The sequence below is a fragment of the Notamacropus eugenii genome, chromosome 4 (assembly GCF_028372415.1).
Source record: "Notamacropus eugenii isolate mMacEug1 chromosome 4, mMacEug1.pri_v2, whole genome shotgun sequence".
NCBI classification, from domain to species: Eukaryota; Metazoa; Chordata; class Mammalia; order Diprotodontia; family Macropodidae; genus Notamacropus; species Notamacropus eugenii.
In genome coordinates this window covers 233,556,062-233,572,388 of record NC_092875.1, presented here as the reverse complement: position 1 = coordinate 233,572,388, position 16,327 = coordinate 233,556,062, and the positions used below count along the sequence as shown (strand labels likewise).

The following is a 16,327-nucleotide window of genomic DNA, read 5'->3' as shown; positions in this document are numbered from 1 at the left end:
TCTTCTTCTCATCTCCAAGATTACTTCTTGACTCTGAACTTTATGTTAGGGCTGGGCTCTTCATATTTCTAGGGCGAATGTCTAGGCTGGTTAGGCTACTAGTTTCTTCAGGCTGAGAACATACAAACTTTCAGTACTCCTAAAATGGTCTGACTAGGGGCTCAGTTCAATTTCTGTTTTCCTGATCTGAGCTCTAATATTTTCTGACCTGGGTGTGGGTTTGCCTCATCTGGAACTTCAACAGACTGCTGTTGAACTCAGCCACCATTAGGTGGCCAGAAAGATCTGCACAACTACTTTGGTCTGATGCCTACCCTGGTTATTTCACTGCAGGCTTCAGAGTGGGATGGAGGATGGAATTGTAACTCCAGTGTAATCCTGGTGTCAGAGACTGTTTCTTGCTCAGTACACAGTCTAGGATCCACAACTGCCCCTTACCCTGGAGCAGCACACCCCACAAGGCTGGTATACATCACATTCATGTCTACAGTTGGGCAGTGAGCATGTATTTTTATACCCTGTACAAGGTTGCATCCACCTTTGTTGGATTTGGAACCTCTTCTTGACCACTGATGCACAGCCTTATCTTGCACTTGGAATGCTTTGAGTAGCTATTCCTGGCTAGACTTCCAACCCAGATCTCTCTATTTGCCTCTCTGTGTCAATCCAGCATTGGAAAATGACTGATTTCTATATCTGTATGGAGGTTTTGGTGGGAGCTCAGCTGTACTACAATCTTAGCTCTTCCTCTAGCATTACATTTCTAAAACTCTCTTTCCCTCAACCTTGCAGTTATCTGGTAAGACATGACTCGTTATCCATCAAATAACCATTATACTCACTATATAATAAACATTAAAAAGGGATATTTAAATTATCAACTTTTAAAAAATTAAACATAGACTACAGTATGATAAATAAAAATTCATCCTTAGACCCAAAGATTAAAAGACACGCAAAAAGTATAAGCTTCTTCCATATTTATATTTTTTGCTTATTCAGAGATGAAAAAAGATAACCTTACTTTCAACTAATCTGAGAGGCAGATTAATTTTCATAACACATATTAAGAAAAAAATTTAACTAGAAAATCACAGCAGAGTACATTACCTACCAATTCATAATAGAGTGGTAGCAAAACGTAAATTTTATCTGTGGTTTATCATCTTTTTGAAGAAACTGATTCTAAATCCTTAAGATACTATATCAAAAATATATTTTGAAACAAAGATTCACTTTTAAATTTCAACTGTATTCAGTGTAGAATAACAATCAGGTCAAGGCTATTATTGATCAGCTAAAAATTAGTGGTAACTGATACTTCAAAGCATACGCTACAATGATAAAATGATGATAAGAACAATAAAAGCCTTCTGAATGAAAAATTAAATTTAATTCAACATTGGAATAAATTAACTATCAACCAGAGTATTTAATGAAGCAAATCATGTCCAAAAGGGATGATGCAAACAGCTCTATTAACAAAGGATAATTTTTAAAAGGATATCAGGTGCATTTTATTTCTTTTTATTCCTTAGTATTAAATCTTTCATTTGATTAGATCATTTAATTCCATTTATTGTTTTCTAATTGTAAACTTGTATGTTTTTTTAACTGACAATACAAGCAACTCAAGGCAAAGATTGACTATCCCATTCTTTACTCTCCTTAAGGTCTCAGTGCAGGGGATGCAATTATTGCAATTAAAAAAAAAAAAATTAATCTGGTATAGTTGTACTAAAGTGACTTTTCATACACAGACCTGAGTTTATTCTTTTTTTAAAAAGTTAATTAAATTCTGGTAACTGACAAATTTATTTGCTGTCTTAAGAGTTCTACCATACTAATAACTTTAAGTAAAAAAAACAAAACAACTACTGGATTGTTTCATAAAGCTAAAAAGTAACAGTTGGAAAGTGAAAAGGAATTGTGAATATGCCCTTCTGGGGGAAAAAACTAAACCCAGGACAAATGTAAATAAATTTTCATCAAAGAATAAAGCATATATGCAGTAACTGCAGTGGCATCACATTGTTAGGTTCATCAGCACCCAAGGCAACAAATTGCAGTTAAAATCTCTCTTAAATCAACCAAAAAAATGCAGCACAACATCTTTAGACAGTTTTATCTGGAAAGAGGGTGTAAGAGTCACTTTTTAAAAAATCCATTCCTTATTTTTCATCCTTTTTTCCCTAAGACACCAGCTTATTGTCTCTTCTTTCAAATTCATCTCTCTCCTCATTAAATTTCAATAATTTGTGACTAGTTTAAATAGACATGTCAAACTACTGATACATCAACAAATATGACACAAATTTCACATACTATAGAAATCTTTATGTTACATATTAAACAGAAAACTTACAAACACATCTTACTAAAACAGAAAACCATATTCAATTACTCTTCAAATATCATAGGGTGTAACATTCAGATGCATCATTTACTCACTGCCACAGCTTCAGTCTTCACATCATCATTGCTATCTGGTGCAGTTAGGTCTATAAGAACTGGGCACACTCTGGTCTCCACATCATATCGATCAATAAGCTCCTGCTCTAGCAAAGTCAGCAAAGCTGCTTGACTTGTTTTTCTCACCTAAAGAAAAACCATCAAAACAGAAAGTAAATAGGTGACACATTTCTAATGCACAACATAAACAAACTGACTTATTTCTGAAATCAAAGGACTCAAAACTCAACCACCAATAGAACCTTTCAGATGAAAAGAACTTTGCCTATTTTTTCACCAATTTAAATAGTAATAAATCTACTATTCTGTTTTAATGATTTCAGGAGACCATATATATCCTTTTCATTTAATGTTTTGCCATATAATAAAAGATAGCCATTACAGGGATCTCCTTGAGCTGGCAAATACACATACAAAGCTAAAAGTAATCTTCCTCTATGGTACTGCAAATAATCAGTCTAAAATTTGTTGCAACAACAATAAGTTACTATGTTCCCACAAAGAGTTACACACAAAATGATTTAGGGTTTAGCTGAGGTCAAGAAGTCTTATTAACAATTATTTAAAGATATGAAGTGGCTCTTTCTGAAAAGACACCATGCAACCAGAGAGAAAAAAAAAGTCAACAAGCAGTTATTAAGCACCAACTACGTGCCAGGCACTGTTGCTTGGCACAGGGGATACAAAGAAAGACCAAAAAACCAAAACCAACCCCCAAAATCAACCCCCCAAACCCCCAAAAGCACCAATTTCTGATCACAATGAGCTCACAGTCGAATAGGCGAGACAACATTAAAACAAGTTTGTACAAAAAAGGTTAAGTACAAGATAAACTGGAGATAATAGAGGGAAGGGAATAGCACTGAAGTCAATTGAGGAAAGACCTCCTGTAGACAGGGAGATTTTAGCTGAGACTTTAAGGAAGCCAGTGCAACCAGGAGATGGAGATGAGGAAGAAGAAAACTCCACATATGGGAGGATAGCCACTGAAAATGTAAAGAGTTGGGAGATGGAGTGTACTGTACAAAGAACAACAAAGAGGCAGTTCACTGGACTTTAGGATACATGGCATGAATAAGATGTAAGAAACTAGCAAAGTAGGAAGGGCTCAGTTTATGAAGGGCTTTGAATGCTAAACAGAGTATTTTATATTTGATCCTGGAGACAACACAAGGAGTCACTGGAATTTACTGAATCCTACTCAATAAATGCATGGGGGATAGGAATAACATGGTTAAATTTGTGTTTTAAGAAGATCTATTTGACAGCTGAGTGGAGGAAAGACTACAGAAGGAGATGCTTAAAGGTAGAAGACCAATTAGCAGGCTGCTCTAATATTCTAGGCATGAAGTGATAAAAGCCTATACTAGAATAGTGATCCATGACACAGAAAAGACAAGGCATATGCAAGAGAGGTTACAAAGGTAAAACTGATAGGTTGTGGCAACAGATTGGATATGAGGAGTGAGAGATGATTCCTAGGGTAGAAAGTCCTGGTGACTGGGAAGATGATGGGGCCACTGACATTAATAGGGCAATCAGAAAGAGGGAAGGAATTTTGGGGAAAAGATAATGAGTTCAGTTTCAGACATGATGAGTTTAAGATGTCTATAAAACATCTAATTCAAGATGTCCAATAAAAAGTTGGAAATGTTGAGATTGGAAGTTAGGAGGGAGGCAAGCACCGGATAAGGAGATCTGAGACTCATCAGATAGAGAAAATAACTAAATCTATGGGAGCTGATGAGCTCACCAAGAAAAATAACATAGAGGGAGAAGAGAAGTCAGCCTATGGCACAACCCAAGAGAGGAAAATGTAAACTACCCAGATTTAGATCCATTACTATCAGGTCATACTAAACACATTTCCCTTTAAGAACAGATAAGTATTTATATAGAAATTTTACCTGGTTATTCTGATCTGCAAGATATCTAACCACAATAGGCAGCAAGTATTTGGAAAAAGCATATGGGATTGAAGGTCGATTTTCTTGACAAAATAATGCAATATGAGGCACCTGTTCCATCAGTTCAGCTCGCACAGTTGGCTCTATTAAAATAACAGAAATGTTAATAAACAAACAAATTCAAAAGAATTTCTACTGAAGCAAATTCTTTATAGCAATACTATATATTCAAGTTTGAAGTCAAGGTTGATTCTCTTTGGTCTAGTGTTTAGAAAGATCCTGTGCCTTCCTAGAACAGAAGACAGTCTAAGAAAATAAAACTGTCTCATCAATTCTAAATGCTATAAAGAATCTTCAATGGATCAATTCCCTAAGTAGGACCCTCTCTTTATAATTTTCCCATTCAAATTCCATGAAGCAGATGTCGTAAAGCAAAGAGAATCAGGGCATGTAGTCTGGATTAACTAGGTGATTGGGGTTAGACCAAATACAACTGATAGCATGATGAATGATAAAGAAATACCAGTAAGGGCAGATCAGAAAAATTTTAGGTTATTTTCATCCATGTGATCTCTATTTTTCTGTCTAACTTTTTGTGATACATACATATTTTCTGATGTCTGATATGCTAATTATCAAAATTAAAACCTTACACTGAGTAACATATAGTTTGATTTTACTTTGAGAATTAGAAATATAACTAAATAGTTATATGCAGGCTAGTAGTTCACATTTATGGAGTGTTCTATAGTTTTTCACACATTTTGCTCACAACAACTCTGATACATAAGTAGTACAAGCATTATTATTCCCACATTAGAAATGACAAAAGTGAGATCAAAAGAGGATAAATGATTTGCTCACGGCTGCACAGCTAACAAGCTGCAGAATAAAGATCGAACCTGGATCTTTAATCTTCAAGCTCTTTCCACTGTTCCACACTGGCAGAATGAGTTATGTGCAGATCAATAATATGCTACAGTGACTTTTATAGAGGAAACAACATGCATACATAAAAGTATACACAAAATAAATGGGAAGAATTTTGTGAGGGGAGGCACTAAAAGCTGAGTGGCAGGAATGAGGAAGTTTGGGAGGATAGAAAGAAAGAAATCAGCAAGAACTTCACACAGGAAGTAACGAATAAACTGAGCTCTGAAGGAAAACTAGAGTTTCTAAAAGGGTGTGGTGATGGTGGTAGAAGGGGCTGGACAATGCGCATTCCAGGCACATGGAACAACCTGTGCAAAGTCACAGAATGACTCCCATCTGAAAGATGAAATGTTTAGGGAAGAGCAAAAAGGCCCCTTTGAGTATTCTTGGAGAAGGAGGTAATACACACTAAGACTCAAAAGGTGGGTTCAAAATCAGGTTGTGAAGGGTTTTAAATGCCAAGAGTCTTTATTTCTTCCTAGCCAGTGGGGCAAATGAAGTTATAAAGATAAAACAGGGAGAGTTCTATTATTGATTTCTTCCATATTTGAATGCAAAGACAGACTACTAATTTATAAGGCCATGCAATACACCTAAAATTATCTTCCCATTTGAATTATTCCATGGAAACAGGGCAAGCTCTAGATAAAACCATGAAGCAGACAAAATTTTTTGCTACAATCACTCACAGTTATTCCTCCTCAGACTCCTTATTTTGTTACCTTTTCTACTTCTTTTACAACTCTCATTTCTCCCTCTACCAAGGATACTCCTTAGTCCACTCCCTTTTTAAAACCAGATCTCAGCATATGTGGCTAAAATGGTGTGTTATCCAGCCAGAGGGGAAACATCTTAACAGGATCCAAGCTTCAGACTAAAAGATGCACTAATATAATTTCAGGGATCAATAGTAGGTGGGGAAAGTATCTTGGGGGGGGTGAGGAAATGATCTCCAAATCATGTCATATATGATTTCATTTACAGAGGGTTGTGTGTGATTTTGACCTAATTTGACAATATTGAGGGAAGAAATAAAGTTTATGGGATCAAAGGATTTAGAACTAGAAGAGACTTTCAGAGATTAACTAGCCTTTTCCACTCCTTTCACAGAAGAGAAAACTGAGGCTCAGAGGGAACAAATGATTTATTTAAAGTCTCACAAAGGTAGCAGAGCTGGGATACAATCTCATGACTCCAAACACAGCACTTTTGATTACTATTACACAATTACTAAGTGCCATTTTTCTCAAAGAAAAATCATAACTACTAGATTTAGTTTACAATTAAATTTGTACTAGGAACCATAAGTCTTTGGACACTTGCCCCAATTAAAATGAAGCACAGGATATTTAAAAGTTCAATGAATCCAAGTGATGGCTATTTTGTCACAATTAAGTACTATCACTCTAAGAGTCTCATCAAGATCACACCTTAACCACCTGTAAAATTCCTACTCTGATGAAACTGCTCAAAAGGTCACCAAAGATCTCACAGCCATCTTTTCTCAATCTTCATTCATTGTGACCTTTCAAATTAGTTTTCCTCAAATTATACTCCCTCAATTCCCATTAACTGCCCTCAAATCCCATTATCCCAGCTCTTTTCCTGCCTTTCCAATGATTATCCATTTTCTTTGCTAGCACCCCTCCACTGCCTTTCATGCCTCTCAACTGTATTTCTTGAAGCTCAAGTCTCATTTCTCTCTAGGAAAGCCCATCAACACCTCCAGTTTTAAGTACAGACTCTGCCATCTTCTCTACTTGCTTCCCTTTGTAACCTTTAACTCTAACCACTATGACTACGACTGGTGAGCTTTTGTTTTAACTTGCTTGGATACAAACCTCCACCATTCCCCAGCTATCCCCAGGTTGTACTGCCTGAAGCCCCTCACACCCTCTTATAGGTTTCCTTTTTTCATTAGAATATGAGAACAAGAAAAAAATCTTGCTTTCTTTTATTTCTATCTCCAGAGCTTACCACAACTCCTCACGCAAAGTAAACACTTAATAAATGCTTTACTCATTCATTCATTCATTCATCAATCTATCCATCTACCCTGTCTTCTAAACTTACCAAATATTTAACTCCTGTCTAGTCTTACTGTTTGAGCTCTAGTCTCACATCTTCAACTGTCTAGTAGGCAAGTACTCCCTCAATTTTTTTTTTAAAGCTGAGAGCAGATGCTAATGCTTCATGAGCAGATACCCATCTGAAATAAGAAACATACTATGAAAACCAAGCACACATGAAACAGTAACGCTTACTACATACAAAGTTAAAATTATGTCTACACTGGGTGCCTATCATTCCTCCTCTAAACCCTCTACATTCTGGCTTTTGACCTCATCATTCAACTGAAAATGCTTCTGTCAGAAGGTTGTCACCTCTCCTCCTGAATACTGTCTCTTCTCTGGGTTTTCCTAGAGTCACCTCTTGTCTCACAACTCCTTCTCAATCACCTTTGCTACCATCAATCTTATCATGCTCACTATCTGTGGCTTTAACCCAATGCTCTGTCCTGAGCCCTGTTTTTTTCCCCTTTTTATAATCTCTCACTGAGTAGCTACCATAGCTAATAGATTCCATTATCATCTATATGCTGATGATTTCCAGATCATTATTCAGTCCTTTGCCAATTCTTCAATATTCTAGGATCAGTAATTGTTTTAGACCCAAATGGTCTGTAACTAAAGTTCCTCACGTGACTCCAAATATCCATCAACATTTTCTCTTCTTAGAACTTACCTCCATTGTATTTTTCCTTGTAAAGCAAACCCCCTTATCTCCAAATCAAAAGGACTAATTCTGGGCTTGCTGGATACTGAAGGCTCTGAGGCAACAAAAATCTCTGGGGCTGTGAGACCGTAGATGGATAGGGACTTGACACTTAAGGAACAAAGACTCATGAAAAATCAATGAGTGACTCAAGAAGAGCATATAAAGTAAAAATGGCTTCTAGAATATGGAAGTCAAGGAAGATGAAAGACAAGAACCTAACCAGAAGGAGAACCTATGCTCAGGCAGAGGAAGTGTAGGATAAATGACTATAATCAAGCAAGCAAGAAAACATTTACTAAGCCATTACTATGTTCCAGGCATACATAGAAAAGGTGAAAAAAAGTTTTGTGCTTGAGAAGCTCACATTTTAACGACAACATGTACACAACAAAGTACATACAAGATATATACAGAGTAGAAAGAAGACAGAGAGGGGAAACAACAGAAACTGAGAGGACCAAGAACTGCCTTTTGCTGAAGGATGTACATTTAAAAATGAAAAATAGTCCTTGAAGCTTTTTCCTCTGTAAATATCTGATTATCGGAGTTGCACTGTTTACTGTTGTTCAGTTGTTTCAGTCATGTCCAACTCTTCATGATCTCATTTGAGATTTTCTTGGCAAAGATACTGGAATGGTTTGCCATTTCTTTCTCCAGCTCACGAAACTGAGGCAAACAGGGTCAAGTGACTTGCTCTGAGTCACGCAACTAGTAAGTGTCTGAGGTCAGATTCAAACTCAGAAAACTGAGTCTTTCTGATTCCAGGCCAGACACTCTATCAGTTGTGCCACTTAGCTATTCCCTATACTGCCCAGGACTTTCAGACCTTTCCCACCTTTGCCTATCTTCCCTCTCATCAAAACTGCTTATGACTTGATTAAAATAAAACCTATAATCCATTCATCACTTCATATAAAACATTCACCTCCCAAATGAATAAATAAAATTTGGGTAATTTTATGGAAAAATGCAAAGTAGAGTACTAATTTTAGATTTATTTTGATAAGGCATTTCTAAAATTAAAGTACTTCAGTAAAAAGTATTTATGTCTGAAAAACTAGGGAAGTTTCTTCAGTGCTAAAGTGAATTATTTACATTGGGTTGAGTTTTAAAACAAATATGATTCTTTTATAAAAATGAAGCTTTAATAACTAACGAGAAATCAAATGAACTCAAGAAACCTGACTGAAAATGTCAAAAGCAGGAAAAAATTTGCTTTCCCTATATAAACAAATACTTCCCAAAATCAGGTACCTGAATCATCAGCTAATCTGCTGACTCTTTCCAACACAGCAATACAATCTCTTTCATCATCGCTGACTTCCTTCAAAGTATCAAGCAAGCTTCGGGCCACCATTTGTCTAGGCAGAAAAAAAATTGTATAATGTTGCAGAAACTATACTGATTAAAAAAAAAATAATAACTTTTGAACTATGTTTAAGTATTCTAAGAAGCTGATGATTTTAAAGAAAGATTTGACTTCATTATATTTCTTAATACTTAAACACTAATCTTATCATACAAATGTTAAGTACTAAAGTCAACTCCATAATAAATTTTGCTAGTTAAATACTAATTTGTCTACTGAAATTAATAGATGGGGTTACACACTAGCTGGAAGGAAGTTTTTCCTAACACGACTAATTTGCATATTTGCCACTTCCATTCATTTCTACTAGTTCTGCTCTTTGGAACCAAGAACTAATAAACCCAATAGTAGAGCTTCAGATATATGAAAAAAGGGATTACGTGTTTCCCAATGTTTTATCTCCTCCAAGCTACACTTATCCATTTCCTTTAACCTACCATGATGATCTCAATGTTATGCATTTCTCTAGTTTATCATTGTCCTTTGTAAAGCAGAGTTCCCAGAGATGGGATGTGGTCTGCTAAGAGCATACAGCAGAGGAATTATCACCAGCTTCATTCTGGACATTGTGCTTTTCTTAATGCAGCCTAAAACACATTAACTTCTCTGGATCCCACGGGATACCACTTGACTGATGTTGAACTTGTAGAATATTAAAATCCCTGGATCTTTCAGAAAACTGCTATCTAGCTACACCTACCCCGTCTCATCAGTACAAAGTTGACTTTTTTAGAACCCAGTAAGTCTTTACATTTATCATCATCAAATTTCATCTCATTTGCTTTGGCCCAGTATTTTCATTTGGTGAGATCTCTTTGGATCCTGACACCGTCATCCAATGTGTGAGCTATTTTTCTCACTTTTGTGTCATTTGCAAACATGATAATAAGCATGCCATCTATACCTTTATTAAAATCAATGAAAAAATATTAATTGGTACAAGACAGAAGAGATCCCCCTAAGGCACTCCACTAGATGCCTCTCCAAACAATCAGTCCATTAGTGACCACTCTTTGGGCCCATTCATTTAACTAATTTCAAATTTGCTTACAGTGACTATACTGTTTTACCTCACTCACTCCTTCAATTTTTTTCCACAAGGATAATATGAGAAATTGTCGAATTAATTTCAAGTCTTGAAAATTGCCAGCATTAATAGAATGAAGCAGTGGTATGGAAAATGAGGAAATAAAATAGAAAAGTAATTTATACTTCATTTTGGAATGGATTTTATTATTTTTGAAGCAAGTCCTGATTTTGTTTGGTTAAAGCAAATACTACTAGAAACCTGAATGCTTTGAGGGAATGAAATGAAGAGAGAAGGAACTGATCTAAATTCAATGAGATCTTCAAGCAGAGGCTAGACTGGATGACCACTTGTCAGATATATTAAAACAAGAATTCTCCTCAGGCATAGGTTGGACTACATGGTCACTGAAGTCCATTCCAACTCTCAAGTGCTGAGGTAATCTGCAAAGGAGGTCCTAAAGCAGATAATTGAGAAATTACCTATACAAAGGATTACTTGCTTCTAAAGAGATTTAGCCAAGGTACCTAAGTAAACATTAGGGGGAAGATATATGTAATATATGCACCAGAAATCAATTTATATAAAGCAGAGCATCTTAACCTCAGATTTATAGACTCATAAGCGACCTAAGGACACATTTCAGGGGGTCCAAGAATTCAAATGGGAAAAGAATTACATCTCTATTTAAATATAATAGGTTTCCTTTGTAATTTTATTATTATTTTAAGAAGGGGTCCACAGGCTTCATTGGACTGTCAGAGCTTTATAATGAAAAAAAGGCTAAGTATCCCTGATATAATCACTTACATTAAAGTTTCTAAAATGATCAAGAACTCTGAAGTTTTACCAAACTAACCATGGCAAAATACTTTAATGCAAATTATTAAATTTTCAAAAGCATACAGAGTAACAGTATACAACATCCTATAGCCTAAAATTAAACATTTAAATAGTAAATTCAAACAGTCAAATTCTGACTATAAACAAACTAGGTTGTTATTAAAATGATGAAATTTAAATATTCAAAATAACTTTCCATTCATTCACACTTTAAGGAAGCATATTAAAAGACATACCTGTTAAATACGTTCTCACTTGCAGCATACTTGTCCAGTCTTCCCAATGGCGTCAACATCTCATCTTGTGAGACGAAATCCAGGGCTGAAGGTATAATAATCACATCAGACTCTGAGCTGTAGTCATCCACACCAACTATCAGAGACATCAGAAATATTCCTTATAATCACAGCACTTGAAAGCTAAAACTTGCCCTTTGCCAATGTGAGACAAGCCCCAGTAAAATCATGTCTTCTTTTTCTGGGGTAGTCGCATTGAAAAACCTCAAAAAAACAAAAACAAAAACAACCTTTACAAGTTGATTTAGTTAAATGGGGAATGCATCCTTGATTTCTTTGCCATGTTTGTGGAAGATATGCAAATTTGGAAGCAGCAGTAGAGCTAAGGATTCTGGGTACTTAATAGCTTTATAAACAAAGAGAATAAAACTCTACACTACAAAGTTCCTGCAACTTTTGTTTTCCTTCTAGTTGATGAAGAAAAAAATTATACTTTACAGAATCTCCAGCTGATGAAAACATACTTATGGTACATAAATAAGCCACTTATTGAAATAATATAGTAAACGCAAAATTATTTATATTTTTAAAACTCTCTTACATTAGAAATTCATTTCAATATTAATTTAAATTAAATTTAAATAATATAAATAAATAAATTATTTCATTATTATTAATAATGTGTCCTTGAAAGGTCATTGAACTACTGGTTTGGACGAGTTCTATTACTTTCCCTTAGACGAATTCAAAAGTGGCTTAATTTTAAATAATTACTGTTGCTTACAGAGTTAATAATAACAGCAGGTAGCATTTATATGGGGGCAGGCAAGCGACATAGTGGATAAAATACTGGGCCTGGAGTCAGGAAGACTTATCTTCCCAAGTTCAAATTTGGCTTCACACACTCACTAGCTGTGTGAGCCTGGGCAAGTCACTTAACCCTCTTTGCCTCAGTTTCCTCATGTGTAAAATGAACTGGAGAAAGAAATGGCAAGCCATTCTACAGTCTTTTCCAAATAACCCCCAAATGGGGTCTTAGAGAGTTGGACAGGACTGAACTGCAGATTGGAAGTTTTGCTTGCTACAAAGATAAAAAAGTAATATATAAACAAATAAAGCTACAAATTTGTTTGTAAATAAAAATTCAAGTTACACCACAATAACACATATGGACCTCTTTTAACAGGAAAATACATTTCATACCAGAATCTGTGGTTGTTATTTTTCATTCTTTAAAAATGGCAAATCAAGGTCTTAAAATATCAAACCAAAAAATAATTATGATTTTCAGACATACTTTGACCTGGCTTTGTTTAGGATTTAACAACAGATAAAAAAAATTACTCAAATAGCTACCCTGAGGCTTATCTGGCTTAGCATAATGCCAAGGACTGGACACAAGTTCTGAGGCTGTTGTTTGTTATGACCTTGCTAGCAATATGATAAAAAATAACAGTCTTTGCCCCCATGGAACTTACAATCAAATAGGAAGGAAATAAGCATTTATTAAGTGCCCACTACATGCCAGGCATTTGCTAAGCATTTTACAACTATGATTTCATTTGAGTCTCACAACAATCCTGGGAGGTAGGTGCTATTATATTATCTCCATATTATTGGGGTGGGGATGGAGGTGTATTTCTAAGTTCCTACTGAAGATTGTTTCAAAAGTCATCAAATATGAAGAGGGAAAAAAATACTTTGTTGCCAAGTTTGATCAATCATAGGCAACAGAATATTATTCACAGCATCATTTAATAGTAGTTAAAAATTAGAGACGAATAAGAGTCTTATTTTATCTTCAGAACTCAACAAAATGTTGATGGCTGCCTGAGGAGGAAAAATACTGCCTGGACAATTATGCTACAATGAGAAAGTTTTCCCTAAGTTACTTTATTATCCTATAATTTTGTTTTAATAAATATTGCTTGAGAGAGAAATGTTATCTTTCTGAGATTTAGACATGAAATCTGTTTTTCTTCCTTGACTTAATTTTTTAAAAAAAAGTACATTTATTAATATAGAATATATTTGACATGTTGCAAATGTTAAGAGCTGAGATTCAAGCCTACATCTTCCTAAATTCAACAAATTCTTCACTAAACCACATGACCCAAATTGAGATGATCAAAGGAAAATACATTTTTTTAAATCCTGAAGACCCCTTTTATTTCACTCTGCACAAGGAACCTAAGGGTTCTGCCTCTTTTTCTCAAGTGTTCTTATTATTTTAACCTCAAAATATAGAAGACATTTTCTCATCAGGGTGGGAGGGAAGGAGAAGACGACAGTCACCCTCAATAATCTAACACTCATCTTCTATTGATAATTCCACAATTTTAACTGGATCATACTACTCTGAAAATTATTCTGTTTCCAGTTTTTACCATCACTATAATGTCTTACTAATTCAATAAAGACCATGCAATCAAATGATGAGGTCTCACTAATTATCATTTTTGCTCAACTGATAAAAATGGGTCTGAATAAAAAAAAGACAAAACACTATTTGCTAGAAATGGCCCTCTTTGGAAATATTAAATTATGGAAATAAACAAGGGTGTGCTGGAGGCAAGTTCAAATCGACTGGACTGTGAAATTTTCAGTAAGCATTTAGATCACAAAAATCAGCAAACCCTGAAAATCAAGATTTGGTTCATTTTGTTGAAAATATTAATAATGTAGATAAAATCTGGGCATTTTTTAGGGAGAACTGGTTGTTAGATACTTCCCAACACACACCTAAAAATAAATCTTCAGAAAAGACTATTTCATTTTCACAAATATCATATAATAAAATATACCAACACATTAATTAATTAAGGCTTAATTAGACATGAGGAAAAACATTTAATAAAATGCCCTTTACTGTTTCTCATCAGGACCTATTTTTCAATACGTATATATCTGTGTGTGCATATGGGTGTGTGTGAGATGAGAATGCACACAACACAAACCTGTAAGTGGCAATAACAAAACAAAAAAATAAAGGCATATAATGTATCTCTATCTGCAGACAACCTGAGTATCTATTTAAAAATTGTCAAATAACTGGCAAAAAAAGCCCAAAGGAATAGCACTTCAATTAAAATAGCAAAATAAATCCACAAAAATTGTTAGCCCTTCTATAATTTAGCAAAATCTCATTCAAAAGAACTATGAAAAGCATAAAATATTTGGGAGTAAATGTAACAAAGATACAGATAAAAATACACATTTGTAGAAATAAAAGATACCTGGAAAGCTATTCACTAATCACTGTATAGCAATTCTAATATAATATTATAATACTACCTAAGCTAATTTAAATATTCAGTTCTACACCAAACCATGAAAGGGTTACTTTATGTAACTAGATAAAACACTAAAATTTATGTGGAACACCAAAGAGTTCTAGAATCGCATTATAAATAATTACTGATTAAAAAACAGAAGTAGCTCAGTGGAACAAATGAGATTAAACAACTATACTCAGCAGCTGAATGTTCCATATACCGAAGAACACAAACTATTTCAAGAAGGAACTCCCTGTTGGACAAGAACAGCCAGGAAAACTTGGATAGTACTTTTGCAAAACAGTAAAAAAAGGAAAGAAAATGAGGGAGGGAACAAGAGGAAGAGAGAGAGAGGAGAAAAAAAGGAAGGAAAAAAGGAAGGAAAGAAGAAAGGAAGGAAGGGTTATTGCTTTAGACCAGCACACTATATTCTAATGTTTGCTGTCATGGAAAGAATACTGTACTAAGAAGCCTTGGGTGCATATTCCAGCTCTGCCAAGTTACCTGTATTACCCTTAGGCAGGAAATTTTACCTCCCAAGGTTTGTTTCCTCAACTGCGACATGAAAAGAGTTGGAAGTCCCTTCTTAAATTTCCCTTACAATTCCAAATGGATATGGCACCTAAATAAAACAGGCCACATCACAGAAAAAAAAAATTAGAGGACAATAGAAGAATTTTCACAACTATGATTATGAGAACTATTAAACAAGAATGGAGAGAGGTACTAGAGTGGAGATACATACCTTCACCTCTCATGAGCTCTCTCTCTCAAAGATTCTGAAATAATGGATTCTCTGCCTAACGCTGCTCATGACCTCTGCTCCGGCTCTACACTGCTCCCCTCAATCCTTTCTCTCATTACTACTCATTATCACTTCAGCTTTTTCTGGCAGTGATGGAAGCAGAAATATGGTATGCAGAAAAATAATGGCCTGGATCTGTCTCTTACAAAGCATGTGATCTTGGACAAGCTTCTATTTCTTCATCTGTAAAATGAGGGTATTAGATAATTTGACCTCTAAATCCTAAGGGTATTATCCACACTACTTGAGCTGAGGGAATTTGAACTTTTGAACATAGAGCCTGATCTCCAAAACCTCCATCCAAAGAAGATGCCTGGCACAGACATTATATTTCCCACCTTGCTAACACTACTTTGGGACTTCTCTGACTTCACCATCTGCATCAGATACTTTCCCCTCCTCCCTTTCAGCTTCCTTTAGTATGGACTCTTCCCTTGAGAGCAGCGGCTGTCTTTCTTTTCTGTATACAAATATCCCCAGAGCTTGGCAGTGCCCAGCACTAGTAGGTGCTTAATAAGCATTTACTAACTTCTGATTGACCTGTAGCCTCATTTAGGTGTCTCCCATACAAGGTGTGACTTCATGGATGGTAAAAGCCCTAAAGGGTATGGGGAGGTACAAGTCAGGACCTCAGAAAAGTCCCCCCTGCTTTCCTATGGCAAATCTCATCCATTTTTAGCCC

The 16,327-nt window shown here is 35.3% G+C and overlaps 1 protein-coding gene across 8 annotated transcripts in view; it reads right to left on the bottom strand.

The window, feature by feature from the left end:
• Window positions 1–16,327, bottom strand: part of PPP4R1 (protein phosphatase 4 regulatory subunit 1) — a 96,365-nt gene that overhangs the window by 66,754 nt on the left and 13,284 nt on the right. For 6 of the 8 annotated variants that reach the window (XR_011966039.1, XR_011966040.1, XM_072604232.1 and 3 more), the window contains 4 exons: window positions 11,566–11,701; window positions 9,345–9,451; window positions 4,380–4,522; window positions 2,452–2,598 (listed from right to left, as the gene is read on the bottom strand). Coding sequence is in view for 6 of the 8 variants with exons in the window: in XM_072604232.1 (XP_072460333.1) it covers window positions 2,452–2,598; window positions 4,380–4,522; window positions 9,345–9,451; window positions 11,566–11,701 (533 nt within the window). In the remaining 2 variants the exon portion in view is untranslated. The remainder of the gene's footprint in view (window positions 1–2,451; window positions 2,599–4,379; window positions 4,523–9,344; window positions 9,452–11,565; window positions 11,702–16,327) is intronic. The other 2 variants (XM_072604234.1, XM_072604236.1) reach the window with 1 other exon arrangement.